Source organism: Mobula birostris, chromosome 2, assembly GCF_030028105.1.
Source record: "Mobula birostris isolate sMobBir1 chromosome 2, sMobBir1.hap1, whole genome shotgun sequence".
Taxonomy (NCBI): Eukaryota; Metazoa; Chordata; class Chondrichthyes; order Myliobatiformes; family Myliobatidae; genus Mobula; species Mobula birostris.
Genome location: NC_092371.1, coordinates 78,318,066 through 78,336,278, shown reverse-complemented (window position 1 = coordinate 78,336,278; position 18,213 = coordinate 78,318,066). Strand labels below are relative to the sequence as shown.

At 46.7% G+C, this 18,213-nt stretch overlaps 1 protein-coding gene and 1 long non-coding RNA gene across 5 annotated transcripts in view; one reads left to right on the top strand and one right to left on the bottom strand.

Moving 5' to 3' along the window:
* Positions 1 to 17,042, bottom strand: part of LOC140187886 (uncharacterized) — a 50,180-nt gene extending 33,138 nt beyond the window's left edge. The window contains exons 1-2 of the long non-coding RNA XR_011883172.1: positions 16,842 to 17,042; positions 15,794 to 16,038 (exon numbers count right to left, since the gene is read on the bottom strand). This is a non-coding gene — a long non-coding RNA (uncharacterized lncRNA). The remainder of the gene's footprint in view (positions 1 to 15,793; positions 16,039 to 16,841) is intronic.
* A 334-nt stretch (positions 17,043 to 17,376) lies between these two features.
* Positions 17,377 to 18,213, top strand: part of LOC140187862 (protein CBFA2T2-like) — a 221,545-nt gene continuing 220,708 nt past the window's right edge. For 3 of the 4 annotated variants that reach the window (XM_072243700.1, XM_072243664.1, XM_072243658.1), the window contains exon 1: positions 17,377 to 17,482. In XM_072243700.1, coding sequence (XP_072099801.1) covers positions 17,455 to 17,482 — 28 coding nt within the window. In that variant the 5' untranslated portion in view covers positions 17,377 to 17,454. The remainder of the gene's footprint in view (positions 17,483 to 18,213) is intronic. The other variant, XM_072243692.1, reaches the window with a different exon arrangement.

Sequence of the window (18,213 nt, the reverse complement as noted above, 5' to 3'; positions counted from 1 at the left end):
GGATGTTGTCCAAGTAGACGAAGGCGTACTTATGGAGAGCATCACAGAGCACGTCGTTTATAAAGGCCTGGAAAACTGCTGTCACGTTCAAAACGCCGAAGGGTCTGACCAAGTACTCATAGTTCCTTGTCAGTGTGTTGAATGCTGTTTTCCACTAGTCACCCTCCTTTATGCACTCCACAAGTCCAGTTTCAAGAACTCTCTTGCTCCTTGGAGAATCTCGAAAGCAGTGTTCATGAGTGGAAGAGGGTAACAATTCTTGACCATTAAGCCCTTGATAATCAACACAAGGTCGCAGACTCCCGACCTTCTTCCGTGTGAAGAAGAAGCCAGTACCGGCTGGAGAGGTGGAGGGCCAAATGAATCCCAGAGCAAGAGCCTCCTTAATATACTCCTCCATAGCGCCTCTCTCCAGCCTGAGAGCGCGTATAATCAACCCCACAGAGGAATCCTACCTGACAGTAGAACTATTGCACAGTCATAGGGACAGTACAATGGAAGAGCAGAGTCCTTTTCCTTACTGAAGATCTCTTCCAAATCCTTGTAGACAGAAGGGATTTCTATTGGCTTGGTGCTGCAATTTCCCCTGAACCTTCCTCCGAGGATAACTTCGGTGACTCTGTCGGTAGCGGGGGTGCTTTGACAGACTCCAGAGCCTCCCTCGTAGGTCCACAAGAGTCTTTAGTGAAAATAGAAGCCAAATCACAGTCCAATTCCTCGTTCGTCTTCTCAGACATCAGCAGTGAGGTGCGACAAATAGACCTTGTGCTCCTGGGATTAGATTCCAAGGATCACTGTCTTGGAATCTTCCCTTTTGACAGTACCTGGCAACTGGAGCCCTTGGGCTCAGCTGTTAGAGTTTCATACTGGTTAGGTACCTCCTTGGTTTGCTCCTGAACTAGAGATCTAATTCCAGCGCACCCCTGACTGGATTGGGTCGGGACTCACGCAGGCCTATTGGCTGGAGCCAGCTTGTCTTCCCATGAAGGCAGGACGGGGTCTCTTGAAGACTACAGGTTACCCTGAGCAGAAGTCTGTCCCCTCGCTGGCTGCTGGTCTTGGGAGAGTCTGGGGGCGGGAACACCAAGCTGAAAACAAACCCGCTTACAATGGCTGGGCCAAGCAGTGATTCTCCCCTCCCTCCAGTCCACGAATGGGTGATGCTGAGACAGACAGGGGTACCCACAGATCAGGGGTATGAGTGGAGAATCAATAATGTAGAAACTAATGTCTTCCACAAGACTCCTATCCTCATCTGCAACGCCATAGTCTGCTGCTGGATCTACCTGGAACATAGCAGGCGGCCATCCAAGATAGTTGCGTCAATGATTGATACAGCTCTCGCAGTGGCATGCTGAACCGATGGGCAGATCCTCTATTCAGAAAATTACCCGCTGCCCCAGAGTCCACATTTGCCTTCACCTGCCTCAGGTTCATTCCCCAGGTGAACTCCGCCTTCAACACGAAACCAGAATCTGTGGGTTTAGGCATCGTGGCTGCTACCGTCACAGTCCTCCCGGTGCTGGGCGGTTTTAGCAGTACCCCAGATGGCTGCAGCTTCGAACATTTGGCCTGCAAGTGACCTGATTTCCCGCAGTAAAAGCAGCAGGGCTGGGACCTCACGTTGGCGAAGGGTTGCGTGAAACTGACCTGCAGGGGTTCAACTGGATCTCGAGCAGGCGACGGGCTGGTCATGGTCTGAGGTTGGGGAGTGGACAACAGTGCATTGAGTCTGGGCTCGGGCTAGCCCTCCTTGACCTCCTGATGTAGTCCCACTTACCCTCTGCTAGATGATCATCAAATTGGATGGACTGGTTGATGAGAACCTCGAAGTTCTCTGCAGGCTTTCCCAAGGCGAGGGCATCCTTCAGTTTATCTCAGAGTCTGTGGTGACGTAGCATGGCCAAAGCCTCCCGTTCCAATCACTCTGAAATTCGATTCCGTAGCCTGCCACTGACCGTACCCCCTGTTGAACCTTCATCAGGCTGTCTGAGGCTCGTCTGGCTCCGGCGGAGTGAGGAAACACCCCCCCACATGGCGGCAACAAATTCCTTCGAGTCTGAGCAAGTCTCCGACCTACGTTCCCAATGGGTTGTGTCCCAGGCCAGGGCTCTCCCAGTCAGGAGAGAGATAATGAAGGCCACCTTTCAGTGTTCCAAAGGGAATTAGGAAGGCTGGAGGAATACTAATGAGCACTGAATGAGAAAGCTGCATTAAGAACCTGGGTCCTGGTTGAATTTCTCTGGGGTTGGAAGGTGTACTGGCTCTGGAATGGGGCCGAATGGTTCTCCCAAGTGACTCTGGCCTCCTCCTTGCAAAAGTTGGCTAATGGCTACCTGGAGGTCGTGTACCTCCAAGCCCTGTTGGGAAATATCTTCACTGTGGCTGACAAAAGACTCTGATACCCTGCTGGGTCCATATTGGCACATTTGTACTGTGATGAGAGTCCTTGACAAAGATGGCTTGGACCCCAGTGCTGGAGTATCCGCTGCAAGGATCGAGATACGGTTTCAAACTGGATCAAGAATCTGAGCACAGAACGAACACTAGACAAAATCACAGGTAGGCTTATGATTGGGCACCGAGCCTCAGTTCAGATGCTCCTTTAAATGCTCAATCCTTGGTGCCCAAATCATGACTACCAATTAGCAGCACTGTCCTGAATCTTTAAAGGAGCGGGGCCAGCTATCCATACTCTGGGGAGTTAAAGCATCTAAACCTCGGAAGCTAGCATGGATGGGTGCATGTCATTACAAAACTGTTAAAGGAACAGCAATGAAGAATCCTTCTACATCTGAGTACAGTGGTATTCCTGAGTCTCCACCGGAACTTGCATGACTGACAGAAGTGAAAACCGAGAGGAAGCTAATGGCACGATGAAGGAAGCCCAGAACTCTGCTGGGGACCTGATCGGACCTTCAAACGCCAGCAGAGTAACAGGCAGTAAGGTGTTAGGAATCGTAAACACAAAATAATCTGCAGATGCTCGGGTCAAAGCAAAACACACAACACGCTGGAGGAACTCAGCAGGTCAGGCAGCATCTGTGGAAATGATCAGTCAACGTTTCGGGCCGGAACCCTTCGTCAGGACTGAAGAGGGAAGAGGCAGAGGCCCTATAAAGAAGATGGGGGGAGGGGAGGGTGGGAAGGAGAATGGGAGTGGGAAGCAGAGTTTTGGTGGACGGAGTGGTGGTGCTCGACGAAGCGGTCCCCCAATCTGCGCCGGGTTTCAGTTTCTCCCGGTGCGGCCTCCTCCACATCGGTGAGACCCGACGCAGATTGGGGGACCGCTTCATCGAGCACCTCCGCTCCGTCCGCCAGAACAGTCAGGATCTCCCAGTAGCCAACTTCAACTCTGCTTCCCACTCCCATTCAGATATGTCCATACATGGCCTCCTCTACTGCCACGATGAGGCTAAACTCAGGTTGGAGGAGCAACACCTCATATACCATCTAGGTAGTCTCCAGCCCCTTGGTATGAACATAGAATTCTCCAACTTCCGGTAATTCCCTCCCCCTCCCTTCCTCTATCCCTATGTCACTTTGCCCCCTCCCCCAGCTGCCTACCACCTCCCTCATGGTTCCGCCTCCTTCTACTACCCATTGTGTTTTCCCCTATTCCTTCTTCACCTTTCCTGCCTACCCCCTCCCTGCCTCCCTTCCCCCACCCCTTGATCTTTCCCCTTACTGGTTTTTCACCTGGAACCTACCAGCCTTCTCCTTCCCACCCTCCCCTCCCCCCAACTTCTTTATAGGGTCTCTGCCCCTTCCCTCTTCAGTCCTGACGAAGGGTTCCAGCCCGAAACGTTGACTGATCATTTCCACAGATGCTGCCCGACCTGCTGAGTTCCTCCAGCGTGTTGTGAAGGTGTTAGGAATGTTGATTAATAAAAGTAAGTTCTATCATTATATTTCCTTCCATCAGGACAACTCCACTAGACTTGGCTCTCATTATCTCTATAACTTCCTCAAACTATAACCCTTTAAAAACTTGAGCGACACACACAAAGTGCCAGAGGAACTCAGCAGATCAGGCAGTATCAATGGAGGGGAGTAAACTGTCAATGTTTCGGGCTGAAACCCTTCATCAGGACTGGAAAGGAAGGGGGAAGAGGCCAGAATAAGAGGGTGGTGGGGGGGAAGGAGTACAAGCTGGCAGGTGATAGGTGAAACCTGGTGAGGGGGAAGGCTATGAAGTAAGCAGCTGATAAGAAGAAGAGGTAAAGGGATGAAGAAAAAGGAATCTGATATGAGAGGACAGTGGACCATGGAAGAAAGGGAAGGAGGAGGGCGGTGATGAGCAGGTTAGGAGATGAGGGAAACCTGAGTTTGGCCTTATCATGGCAGTAGGAGAGGCCATGTCAGAATGAGATGGGGAAGTCAAATTGAAATAGGTGGCCACTGGGAAATCCCGTCTTTTGTGGCGGGCGAAGCAGTCCCCCGATCCGCTGTACATCAAACCTCACACTGTTGTAGAGGAGGCTGCACTGGGAGCACCGGATACAGTAGATGACCCCAATAGACTCACAAGTGAAGTGTCAGTTTGAGAACTGTTTGACTGATCAGTTTACTGATCATTTTCATGACAGTCACTCCAGCATGTCTTCCGTTTCGGAGACGCTGAATTCATCAGCTTCCTCTCTTCACTGATGAGGGTTTTGTTCATCTCTTCATGTGGTGCCTTCTCTTAATTAATTTTGATAATTTGGTATTGAGATGCCTCAGGACATTGTTCAATAGTAGAGCCTTAAAATATTTGCAATTCATTTTAATTTCAAACAAAGAAATATTAAACTTTGTAGATTAGGTTGTGTATTAGCAGATAAAGTAGGAGAAGGAAATTATAAAAGAAAATTCAAATTTAGATTCAGATTTACTTATTACATGTACACTGAAACATACAGTATAATGTATAATGTGTTAACAACCAACACACCTAAGGAAGAGCTGGGGGCAGCCCACAATATCGCCACCCATTCTGGTGCCAACATAGCAAAACCACGAAACCCAGCAGAACACAAGGCTTCCAGGAATGAAGGGGTTAACATATGAGGAGCATTTGGCAGCTTTGGGCCTGTACTCACTGGAATTTAGAAGAATGTTGGGGGGAGGTGGTTGGAATCTCATTGAAACCTACAGAATGTTGAAAGGACTAGATAAGGTGGGTGTGGAGAGGATGTTTTCAATGGTGAGGGTATCCAGAACTAGAGGGCACAGCCTCAAAACTGAGTGGTGACCTTTTACAACAAAGCTAAGGAAGGTTTACTTTTAGCCAGAGAGTAGTGAACCTGCGGAATGCCCTGCGGTGGAGGCCGAGTCTGTGGGTATATTTAAGGCGAAGGTTGATTGTTTCCTGGCATCAAAGGATATGGCGAGAAGGCAGGTGTATGGGGTTGAGTGGGATCTGGGATCAGCCATGATGGAATGGCGGAGCAGACTCGATGGGCTGAACGGCCTAATTCTGCTCCCATGTCTTATGGTCTAACAACACAGAACACAATAAGCAACTAAACAACAATAGCGAAGCAAGTCCCTTCATATATATATACACACACACACACACACACACACACACAAACACAGCCACACACACACACACTCACACACACAAAAACACACACTCACACACTCACTCACACACACACACACACACAAAAACACACAGACACACACTCACACACATATTCATACCATCAGCTTGGAGGAGACCCAGACAGAATATAAGGTGTTTATCCTCCTCCTGAGGGTGGCCTCATCCGACATACCGGAACGGGAATGGAATTGGAATTAAAATGTTTGCACACTGGGTATTTCTGCTTTTGGCAGATGGAGTGAGGTGCTCGAGGAAGAGGTCCCCCAATTTACAACAAGGTCTCACCAATGTAGAGGAGGCTGCTTTTTATAAGTATATATAAAAAATTAAAAAAACAAAATAGTGAGAAAGTGTTGATGGGTTTATTGTCCATTCAGAAACTGGAGAATGGAGTGGAAGAAGCTGTTCCTGAAACGCTGTGTGTATGTCTTCAGGTATGTATACCACCTCCTTGATAGCAGCAATCATCAGGGATTCTACCAAGATAATTACAAGTGGTAGTAAACCAACAAGAAGAGTACTTACAATTTTTATAGGAAATGAAGGTTGGTCAGAAATTTTACAGAGGCTTTAAAGACTTAAGGCCAATTTATATGTCTGCATCAAATCTACGCCATAGGTATGGCATCGCCGCGTACCCTACGCTGTAGCCTGACACGCACCTCCCCAAAAATGTAACTACGTGTCGCGGCAACGCAGACCGCAACAACTGTGATTGGTCCGCTTGGTAGCATTGCATTTCTTCCTATGCATTTCCGGTTGCTTCTTCTCGTCAAATCGTCAAATCTACCTACTGACATCCGAAAATATTTGAAATGCATTTCCTCGTCCATGTCTCTCAGTGGCCGGACAAGCACAGAAAATTCACCCTCCTTCTGCCTCAATCCGTTCAATGGTCGTATACACCATCTCCTCCGATGTCTTCTCTCTTTTCTGCATTGCAGTAATTTCAATAAAAATAACTCTTGTTCAACATTTATTAGCTCCAACTCCAACATGATGCGCTCAGTTTCAGTCGCCACTGTTTGAAGTACACAAAGAAACTCAACACAGTGGCATAGAAACCCCACCATCAACCAGTGTTTTGGCGGTGAATTGCAGAGCAACGCAGACACTCCAACGCACAAGTATAAATGCTCACAACGGCGTAGGCCACTTGCATAGGCTATGGCGTAGAGCCTTAAGAGTGTCGCAATGTGCACTGGCAATGTCGTAACTCAGTGCTGAGGAAAGACAGATTCTGATGTAGGAGCAGTGACCAGAGTTTAGTCGTAATAATTCCGGTGGAACATCAGTAGCTCAGCCAAGTGACACTGTAAGAAGCAACATTCTCAAAACTAGGACCCTGCGCTTAGTGTTAATATGTCATCCACTTCAATAATATACGTAGCATGGAATCCCCAAGCCTCGCAAAATAAACTTAACAAGTTTAAACAGAAAGCACCCGGAGACTGCATTACAAAGAGTGAGTCACTTTAGGAAAATGCAAGGAACTGTAAACAATTAATGACTTCCATTAAACAACAATTAACCGATGCAGTTGCTCTACAAACCTCAGAGCCCAACGCTCTCTGGCCTGGAGAGCTCATTACAGAAAGACGTGACAGTGTAATAAACATCCAGAAATGGCACTGCTGGGTGTTGCACTCAGGTTAACTGTTGAGGAAAGGAACAGCAAGCCAACTCTCAAAGGAAAATTAATATGGAATGAGAAGTGGAGAGGAACAAAATAGATAAGTAAATGGATTGAATAATGGCATTGACAAGCATCCAGAACTAAATAGTTTCTATCACATTTCCATATCTCTCACCATAATCCTCTTGGCTTTGGCAATGATACTTTACTTTGGAAAAATATGCAAATGTGGGAACTGCAGTCCAGCTCACCCAAGGCAAGAAACCTGCAGAGGTTCGAGGAAGTTTGAGGGGGAAATGTGTGGGGTTATTTATTTCTCACATGAGAATGGTATGTGTTTTTCTATCAAGAATTATATTTTCATCCTGTTAAGTGCAATGTTTGGAAAGGATAAATTCAAAAAAGGTACCGAGGTTCTGGTTTCAGGTAAGCCTGACTTTCATTGAATGAGACAGTCAACAGGAACTGGATTTAACAAGAAAAGCTCAAAGTGAGGTGTTTCATTAAGAGTAGCAGGGGATTTTATACTCCCGAGGGTATGGAATGATTGTAAACCCCGAGATTTATCAGCTGATCATCAGTGTCCAATAATGAAAACCACCTCCAGAACCCAAGAGGGACTGCTGATGCTGGAAACCCAGAGCAACGCACATCGATGTGCTGCAGGAACCCAGCAGGTCAGGAGCATCCATGGAGAGGAATAAAGAGTGGATGTTTCAGGCCAAGACCCTTCATCAGGACTACCTGATCCTTCTGTCTGTTTGAAGTAGTGGACAGCAAATGTGCAAGGGTTTTGTTCATGTTTTCTCAAATGTATCTATCTATCTGCCTATTTATTTATTTATCTATCAATCTAGTTATTTATTTATTAAAATACAGTGTGGAACATGCCCTTCTGGCCCTCTGAGCTGTGCCGCCCAGCAACCCCTGATTTCACCCTAGCCCAATTACAGGACAATTTACAATGCCCAATTAACCCATCAACCGGTACGTCTATAGACTGTGGGAGGAAACCGGAGCACCAGGAGGAAACTCACACGGTCACAGGGAGAACGTACAAACTCCTTACAGGCAGTGGCGGGAATTGAACCTGGGTCGCTGGTACTGCCAAGCATTGCGCTACTATGCCACCCTGCCGCCCGGAAGGGATTTAATACAGTCCCTTGCAAGTGATCAATCATCAGCTGAAACTAAAGCTCTTGGCATTGAAGGAATATTATCCACCAGGTCATGAGGGGCAGAGATCGGGTGAGTAAGGTTGGGTAAGACTAGAGGTCATAGGTTTAGAGTGTGAGGTGAAATAAGTACGGGGACTCTGAGGTGAACCTTCTCCACTCAGAGGGTAGAATGAGGAATGAGTTGCCAGCAGAAGCGTTAGACGTGGGTTGAATTTGATTTATTTTATTTGGAGTTACAGGCCCTTCCGGCCCAAAAGGCCTGTAGCTCCATTCACACCCATGTGACCAATTAATCTACGAAAATGTCTATATGTCTCTGGAATGTGGGAAGAAAGCAGAGCTTCCGGAGGAAATCCACCGGTGACGGGGAGAACGTACAGACTCCTTACAGACAGTGGCGGAATTAAACCCAGATCTCTAGCGCTGTAATTGCTTTGCATTAATCACTATGCTATCGTGCTGCACCCTTTAAGAGAAGTTTAGATAGGTACATAGATGGAAAGGATACAGTCCAGGCGCAGGTAGATGGGGCTCAGCAGAAAATCAGGTTGGCATGAACTAGATGGGCTGAAGGGCTTGTTTCTGCGCTGTAGTATTCTACGACTCAATAAAATACATCCAGTGGCAAGAGAGAAGAGTGGAGACAACGAACAGGAGCTCAGTCTGGCAGGGTGTGAGCCGTGGTGTCTTACAAGGATATCAGCCCGGTTGCAACTATTCAATGTAAATATACACAGTTCAAATAATGGGACAAAGAGACATCTGTAGATGACACCAAGGTAGTTGGAGTTAATGTTGACAGAAGCATTAAGTTGCAAAGAGATGTTATTAAGTTAATTCAATGGTCAAAATAGCAACAGCTGGATTTCAGTGTAGATAAATGTGCAGTTACCCAGCTGAGGCCAATAAGATCAGAATCAGGTTTAATTTCACTGATATATGTCATGAAATTTGTTGTTTTATGACAGCAGTACAATATAAGACATATAGTATTGTGCAAAAGTCTTAGACACATATATACATCTCGGTGCCCAAGATGTTTGTACAGTACTGTAGTAATTTTATGCATTGCACTGTACTGCTTCCACAAAATAAAAACAAATTTCATGACAGGAGACTGATGATAAACCAGATTCCGATATGGGTCTGTGGACTGAGAGTGGGAAGGGGGCAGGAAGAGGGGAATTATGATAGGGAAAAGGGGAAGGGAGAGGGGAGGAAGCGGAAAGCACCAGAGAGACATTCTGTAATGATCAATAAACTAATTGTTTGGAATTAAATTACCTTGCCTGCTGTCCCAGGGCTGGGTGTGTCTGTCTGCTGCTTCCCACTCCCTCTCCTCTCCCTTCACCTTTTTCCCAACCACGAATCCCTTCTCCCTGTCCCCTTCCCACTCTCCCTGCCCCTTCCCACTCTCAGTCCACAATAGAGACCCATGTCAGAATCAGGTTTATCATCACTCACACATCTCATGAAATTTGTTTTCTCTTTGCAGCAGCAGTACATACAAAACTTAAAAGTACTACAGTACTGTGTAAAAGACCTAAGCACCCGACCTATATACATATGAGCCCAAGACTTTTGCACAGTACTGTACGTAAGATAACATATGTGTGTAAAGTGATGCAAGGCACAGGAGTGTCTGTACATAAGAACTACGCAAAGAATGTATGTACAATACATAAGATAAAGTCTGTACATACCTCTCTGCGGTCAACGTTCAGCCCTTTGATTATTACATGTCTCATTTCTCTGCGTTAAGAATATTAAGAGCTTTTTTATTGTCATATGTACAAATGTGGTGAGGTACAGGTACAAGTATAGTGAGACACAGTTACAGGTACAGTGAGGTACAGGAACAAGTATAGTAAGGTACAGGCACAGGTATAGTGAGGTACAGGTACACATATAGTTAGGTACAGGCACAGGTATAGTGAGGTACAGGCACAAGTACAGTGAGGTACAAGTATAGGTATAGTGAGGTACAGGTGCAGGTACAATGAAGTACAGGTACAATGAGGTACAGGTACAGTGAGGTATAGGTACAGGTACAAGTATAGTGAGGTACGAGTGTGGTGATGTACAAGTACAAAAAATAATTTGCTTGCAGAAGCATCACAGGCAAAGAACTACAGGCAAGAACACAGAATATAAATTAAACATAAAAGTCCTACAAAATAGCAAAAAAAAATTAGCAAAAGTGAGCTCTCGTGACAAAGTACAACAACAACAACAACAGAATTGTTGACAACCCATATACATAAGATTCTGGATATCTTTGAGCAAGCTCAACCCTAACTCCATCCTAACCTTGGCTCCCTATCCCCTGAACCTGCACCCTGCCCAAGTGAACAGCCACTGTCTGTAACAGCAACAGACACGGGAAGAAACCTGCAGAAAGTCAACCCTTGTAAGGTGGTCAGGTCAGACACCATCTCAGGCCGAGTGCACACCAGCTCACTGATGTCTTTACAGACATCTTCAACACATCACGCGGCTGCCCAGGCTGCTGTCCCTACGTGTTTCAAATCAGCCACCATCACCCCTCTAGCAAAGAACTTCTACACCTTCAGAAGTAAACAACTACTGCCCAGTAACACTGATGCCAGTCATCATGAAGTGCTTTGAATGGCTGGTAATGGTACACATCAAAAACTCTCACTCCTGCCATACAAGACCCTCACCAGTATGCGGACCGACAGAACCGCTCTACAACAGATGCCATAGCATCTGTCATGCACCTGGCCCTGACTCACCTAGAAAGCAAGAACACTTATGTCAGACTGCTGTTTCTGGATTTCAGTTCAGCATTCAACACTATTGTCCCACAAACCTTGGTGAGCAAACTCCACCCCCTCAGTCTAAATACACTTCTGTGCAGCTGTGTGTTGGATTTCCTAACCAACAGACCTCGGACAGTCAGGATGTACAACCGCTCCTCCCTCCCCATCATCCTCAACATGGGATCCCCCCAAAGCTGTGTGCTGAGCCCATTGCTCTACTTTCAGCTCACACGACTGCACAGTCAAACGCCCGAGCAATCACATTATCCAGTTCACCAATGAGATGACAGTGGTGGGCCTCATCACCAACAGCGATAAAGACAGGCCACAGAGAGGAGGCGGAAGAGCTCGAAGCTTTGTGCCAGGCAAATAACCATTTCCTCAAAAGACAAAGGAGATGGTTATTGACTTCAGGAGAACTTGCACTACTCACAACCCGCTTCATATTGGCAGCACACTGGTGGAAACTGTGAGCAGTTTCAAACTCCTGGAAGTGCACATTTCACACAACCTCCATGTGGACCCAGAACACATTCTACTCAGTCAAGAAACCTCACCAATGCCTTTAGTTTCTGAGGAGGCTGAAGAAAGCTGGACTATGCACATCCATGCTCGTGGACCTTCGACAGGGGAGAGCATCTTTGCAGGGTTCGGAAACTGCACTGTGGCAGATTGGAAGGCTCTACAATTGGTAATCAAAACTGCCCAAAGTACCACTGACACCAGCCCACCTGTCATCAAAGTACAACAAAGGAGCTGGTGGTAGACCTGAGGGGAGCTAAGGTACTGGCGACCCCTGTTTCCATCCAAGGGGTCAGTGTGGACATGGTGGAGGATTACAAATACCTGGGGATACGAACTGACAATAAACTGGACTGGTCAAAGAACACTGAGGCTGTCTACAAGAAGGGTCAGAGCCGTCTCTATTTCCTGAGGAGACTGAGGTCCTTTAACACCTGCCGGACGATGCTGAGGATGTTCTATGAGTCTGTGGTGGCCAGTGCGATCATGTTTGCTGTTGTGTGCTGGGGCAGCAGGCTGAGGGTAGCAGACACCAACAGAATCAACAAACTCATTCGTAAGGCCAGTGATGTTGTGGGGATGGAACTGGACTCTCTCACGGTGGTGTCTGAAAAGAGGATGCTGTCTAAGTTGCATGCCATCTTGGACAATGTCTCCCATCCACTACACAGTGTTACTGGGTGGGCACAGGAGTACATTCAGCCAGAGACTCATTCCACCGAGATGCAACACAGAGCGTCATAGGAAGTCATTCCTGCCTGTGGCCATCAAACTTTACAACTCCTCCCTTGGAGGGTCAGACACCCTGAGCCAATAGGCTGGTCCCGGACTTATTTCCTGGCATAATTTACATATTACTATTTAACTATTTATGGTTTTATTACTATTTAATTATTTATGGTGCAACTGTAACGAAAACCAATTTCCCCCAGGATCAATAAAGTATGACTATGACTATATAGCACTGCGTAAGAGTCTTAGGCGCGTATATACACTTAGGATGCCTAAGAATTTTGCCCAGTACTGTACTTTTTAAGGTGGAGCAGAGAGCGGGTTTGTAAATCTGGCGTGAGCAAAGGATGTCAGGAATGTCAAGGGTAGAGCACCACAGGAAATGTGTGGGACAAGAGGCAGAGAAAAGCCCCCAGAGGCAAGAGATTGCATGGGTGCAGGCACACCCTGGCATTAAATTAGGTTTTTTTTGTGGCAGCGGTACAGCGCAATACATAAAATTACTACAGTACTGTGCAAAAGTCTTTGGTATTCTACTATATACATGTGCCTAAGACTTTTGCACAGTATTGTATATACAGAAACATGCTGATAAAGAGCCAGTAACATTATGAAGGATCTCACCCACCCTGCTCGTGGACTGTTGCTCCCACTCCCATCAGAGATGAGGCTACGTATCATCCACACCACAACCACCAGACTCAAAAACAGTCACTGTCCCCAAGCAGGAAGGCTGATCAACATCTCCACCCACTAACCCACCCCACCACCACTACTTTATCATTTCCTGTCAGAGCCACCTCATGTACAGACACTGCTGTGCCTCGTGTCACTTTATGGACATACTATCAATCTACATATGTACAGTATATAAGCTACTGTATGTAAGTTCATATTTATTATGATTTTTTAAATTATTGTGCACTTTATCTTATTATTTTTGTGCTGCACTGGATCTGGAGTAACAATTATTTTGTCCTCCTTTACACTTGTGTACAGGAAATGAGATTAAACAAAAAACAAACAATAGATACACGCAAACACGAGGAAATCTGCAGATGCTGGAATTTCAAGCAACACACATAAAAGTTGCTGGTCAACGCAGCAGGCCAGGCAGCATCTCTTGGAAGAGGTACAGTCGACGTTTCGGGCTGAGACCCTTCGTCAGGACTAACTGAAGGAAGAGCTAGTAAGAGATTTGAAAGTGGGAAGGGGGAGGGGGAGATCCGAAATGATAGGAGAAGACAGGAGGGGGAGGGATGGAGCCAAGAGCTGGACAGGTGATTGGCAAAGGGGATATGAGAGGATCATGGGACAGGAGGCCCAGGGAGAAAGAAAAGGAGGAGGAGGGGAAACCAGAGGATGGGCAAGGGGTACAGTGAGAGGGACAGAGGGAGAAAAAGGAGAGAAAGAAAAGGAATGTGTGTATATAAATAAATAACGGATGGGGTATGGGAGGGGGGCATTAGCGGAAGTTTGAGAAGTCAATGTTCATGCCATCAGGTTGGAGGCTATCCAGACGAAAACCTTATATTCCGTCTGGGTAGCCTCCAACCTGATGGCATGAACATTGACTTCTCAAACTTCCACTAATGCCCCACCTCCCCCTCGTACCCTATCCGTTATTTATTTATATACACACATTCTTTCTTTCTCTCTCTCTCTCCTTTTTCTCCCTCTGTCCCTCTCACTATACCCCTTGCTCATCCTCTGGGCTTTTTCCCCCCCTCCCCCTTTTCTTTCTCCCTAGGCCTCCTGTCCCATGATCCTCTCATATCCCTTTTGCCAATCACCTGACCAGCTCTTGGCTCCATCCCTTCCCCTCCTGTCTTCTCCTATCATTTCAGATCTCCCCCTCCCCCTTTCAAATCTCTTACTAGCTCTTCCTTCAGTTAGTCCTGATGAAGGGTCTCAGCCCGAAATGTCGACTGCACCTCTTCCTAGAGATGCTGCCTGGCCTGCTGCGTTCACCAGCAACTATTATACTAATAGATACACACAAAATGCTGGAGGAACTCAGTATGTCAGACAGCATCTATAAAGGGGAATAAACTGTTGACATTTTGGGCCAAAACTCTTCATCGAGACTGGAAAGAAAGGGGGAAGAAGCCAGAATAAGAAGGTGAGGGGGAGAGGAAAGAATACATACTGGCAGGTGATAGGTGGAACCAGGTGAAGGGGAAGGTTGGTGGATGAGTGAGAGGGATGAAATGAGAAACTGGGAGTTGAAAGATAGAAGAGGGAAAGAACTGCAAATGAAGGAATCTAGTAGGCGAGGAGAGTGGACCATGGGAGGGAGGGAAGCAGAGGGAGGTGACGGGCTGGTGGGGAGAAGGGAAGGGCTGAGAATGTAACCAGAATGGGGAATGGAAGAAAAAGAGGGGGGAAGACATTATCAAGTTAGAGAAATTAATGTTTATGCCATCATTTTGGAGGCTACCCAGATGGAATATGAGGTGTTGCTCATCCGATCTGAGATTTGCTTATCATGGCAGGAGAGGACACCAAAGGCAGACGTGGGAATGTGAACAAGAATTGAAATGGATGGTTGGTCACCGGGGGAGCCTGCTTTTTGCAGGAGATGGAGCAAAGTTGCTGGAGAAAGCAGCCTCCCAACCTGTGCTGGATCTCACTGAAGTGGAGGAGCCCTCACCGGGATCAATAGATGATCCCAACAGACTCATAGGTGAAGTGTCACTTCGCCTGGAAGGACAGTTTGGGACCCTGAATGGTGGTGATGGAGGAGGTATAGACAAGTCATTGTTGGTGCAGCATTCCATTGCTGAGGTAAGGTAAGGGTTGTGTAGGTCAGTTCAAGGACTGGATGGTTGTAGGAAAATAGCTGTACCTGAACCTGGAGCTGGGATTTCAGGCTGTGGAATGTAAAGATTTTAAAAGGATTAGTTTTATTTATCACATGTAACTCGAAACAGCCAATGAAATTTGCAACAAATCATAGCAACAAGGATTGGGCAGGCTCCAAGTGTCGTCATGTTCCCGGCACTAGCATAGTGTGTCCACATTTACTAACCCTAGCCTGTATGTCTTTGGACAGTGAGAGGAAACTGAAGCACCTGGAGGAAACTCACACAGTTACGGGGAGAACGTACAAGCTCCTTACAGTCAGCGACAGGAATTGAATCCACTGGTGGTTGCTCAATTGTGATAGAAATATAGAAACATAGAAAATAAGTGCAGGAGTAGGCCATTTGGCCCTTCGAGCCTGCACCGCCATTCAGTGCAATCATGGCTGATCATCCAACTCAGAACCCTGTACCTCCCTTCTCTCCAAACACTCGATCCCTTTAGCCACAAGGTAAGGGATAACCCCTACGTTACTGTCACCTACCTGATAGCTGTGAGAAGAGGGCATGTCCTTGGTGATGGGGATCTTTGCTGATAGATGCCGCCTTCTTGCAGAAGGGCCACCTGTAGATGACGGAGAGGACTGAGCCTGTGTTGGGCCTTGGCCGCATCTTCTTGTACTCGTGTGTACCATTAGAATTGTCCCATCAAGCCATGCTGCAACCAGCCAGGAGACGTTCAATGCTGTCTCTGGGGGGATTTATTGGTCTGTGCGGTGGCATGCCAAATCTATAAGGGAGTAGAGTTGCTGGTGAAAGTCTTATCGGCCCGAGAGAGAAAAATTCACCTCATCTTCAGTTCTAGTCACCTCATTGTAGGAAGGATGTGGAAGCTTTAGAGAGGGTGCAGATGAGATTTACCAGTATTTCACCTGGATTAGAGAGCACGTTTTATGAGGAAAGGTTGAGCAAGCTGGCGCTTTTCTCTTTGGAACCAAGGAGGGCGAGAGGTGACTAGACCAAGGGTTTACAAGAGTGGATAGCCAAAAGTTTTTCTCCCCAGAGCAGAAATGGCTAAAACAAGAAGGCATAATTTTAAGCTAATGGCAGGGTGGGGGTGGGGGGGAGAAGTGACAGAGGTAAATTTTTACACAGGGAGTGGTGAGTGCATTAAACACCCTGTTAGGGGTAGTGATGAAGCAGATACCTTAGGAGCATATAAGAAACGGTTAGATAGCCACATGGATGACAGAACTATGGAGGCCTATGAGGGAGGGATTGCTTTTGCATTAGGTTTAAAGGTCGGCACGACATTGTGGGCCGAAGGGCCTGTATTGTGCTGTCGTGTTCTATCTTCTAGTTCTTTTATAAAAAGGCGACCCCCTGTTTTCGTACAGCGGCCACGAGTCCCCATTGCTCCGCAAACGGAAACATCCTCTCTACAATCATCCCTCAGCGGGCCGGGTTCTCCCACTTGCGAACCAAGCTACTGTACTTTGCAGTTCCCTCTCTGAACACTGCAGCCCCTCCCGCCCTTCAAGTTCTTCCCTAAAACCCACCCACTTAACCAAGTCTGTGTTAATATCTCCTTACCCCCGGCCGATGTTGTTTGATATCGCTCCAAACACCTGGAGCTACTAAATACAACTTGTTGTTGTTGACGACGTCGCCCAGAATCACATTAAGTTTGGCGAGTCTCGCTTGATTTTGCGGCTGTATTCTTTTAATTAAAATAGTTTTTTTTTGTTTGGCTTTTAGGGGCTGGTGTGGTACGAGTCGTTTCGCGAAAATTGCAAAGAAGCGCAGAGGAAGAAAAGTGTCTAATTTAAATTTGAACCAACTCCCCGGGTGCATTGGGAAATTGCCTGAAGATATACAGAATGGAGGGGGTGGGGATGGTTGGAGTGTACAATTAGCCGTCTGTTCGATCTGCTAGCTCGGGTAGTTTATCCAACTGGTATGCAAAGTGGAGAGGCTGCCTCCTGCAAACATTGGCTGAGTTGGCGCCTTTGAAGTCTTGGTCATGCTCGATTCCATTCGGGGTCTGGCGAATCGATCAGACTTGGAGAGGGGCTCTTGAGAGGGGGGGGGGGAGAGGTCATCACCACACGGACAAAAACAACTCCCATCCAGAGACAAAGTGGAGCTCTTACTGCGCGCCGCAACTCCAGGACACCGCGAAAGTTTTCCAGCGCCAAAAGGCGAAATGGTGGGGATTTCTGGATCTTATCACAGTGAGTGAGACCCGTGGGTGTTGTCTCGTTGTTGATTCTTTGTTAAGCTCGTGGTGGTGGTGGTGGTGGGTAAATAGTTGCAACATTGTATTTTTGCAAAAGACCACCATCTCTCCCACTCTATAAAAAAGTTCTACCGAGCCAGAGGTTTTGGTGAAGATCAAAAGTTGCCTTAAAACAATCGATCTGAAGAGTGGTGGTGGGGGGGGGGGTGGATGCGGGAGAAAGAGAGAATCTTTGGCGTGAGACGTGTTTGCTTTCGAGTTCCGTGTAATTTTTAGCGAAGTGGAGGGAAACTTCGGAAACACGCGGAGTGTTGGTGGTATTGTGTCGAGTCCCGCTTTAGAGTGACTCTGGCGGCAAGGTCGGTACTTGTAACTGCTTGTCTATATCCGAAGAGGAATCCTTGCCAAAAAAACATGCTGATGTTTATTACAGTGTATAAAGAAAGAATAACAAAGTTGGAATTTTCTTTTGGAATTTTTTTGATATTTAAAAACTTTCAACTTTTTATATGTATTGTTGATCTTTGATCATAATTTGTAAATTGTACACCTCTTACTTTCTTATGTCCAGTGTAATGGTTTTGTGTAGTTAGTGCGGTAATGCAGCAACATGTTACACATACGTGGTCAGTAACGGAGTAATACGTGTAATATAGACATGCAAAGTAACATTGTTCTATGTGTTATGTATACATGGTCAGGATCGGTGCGGTTTGCGATGTACTT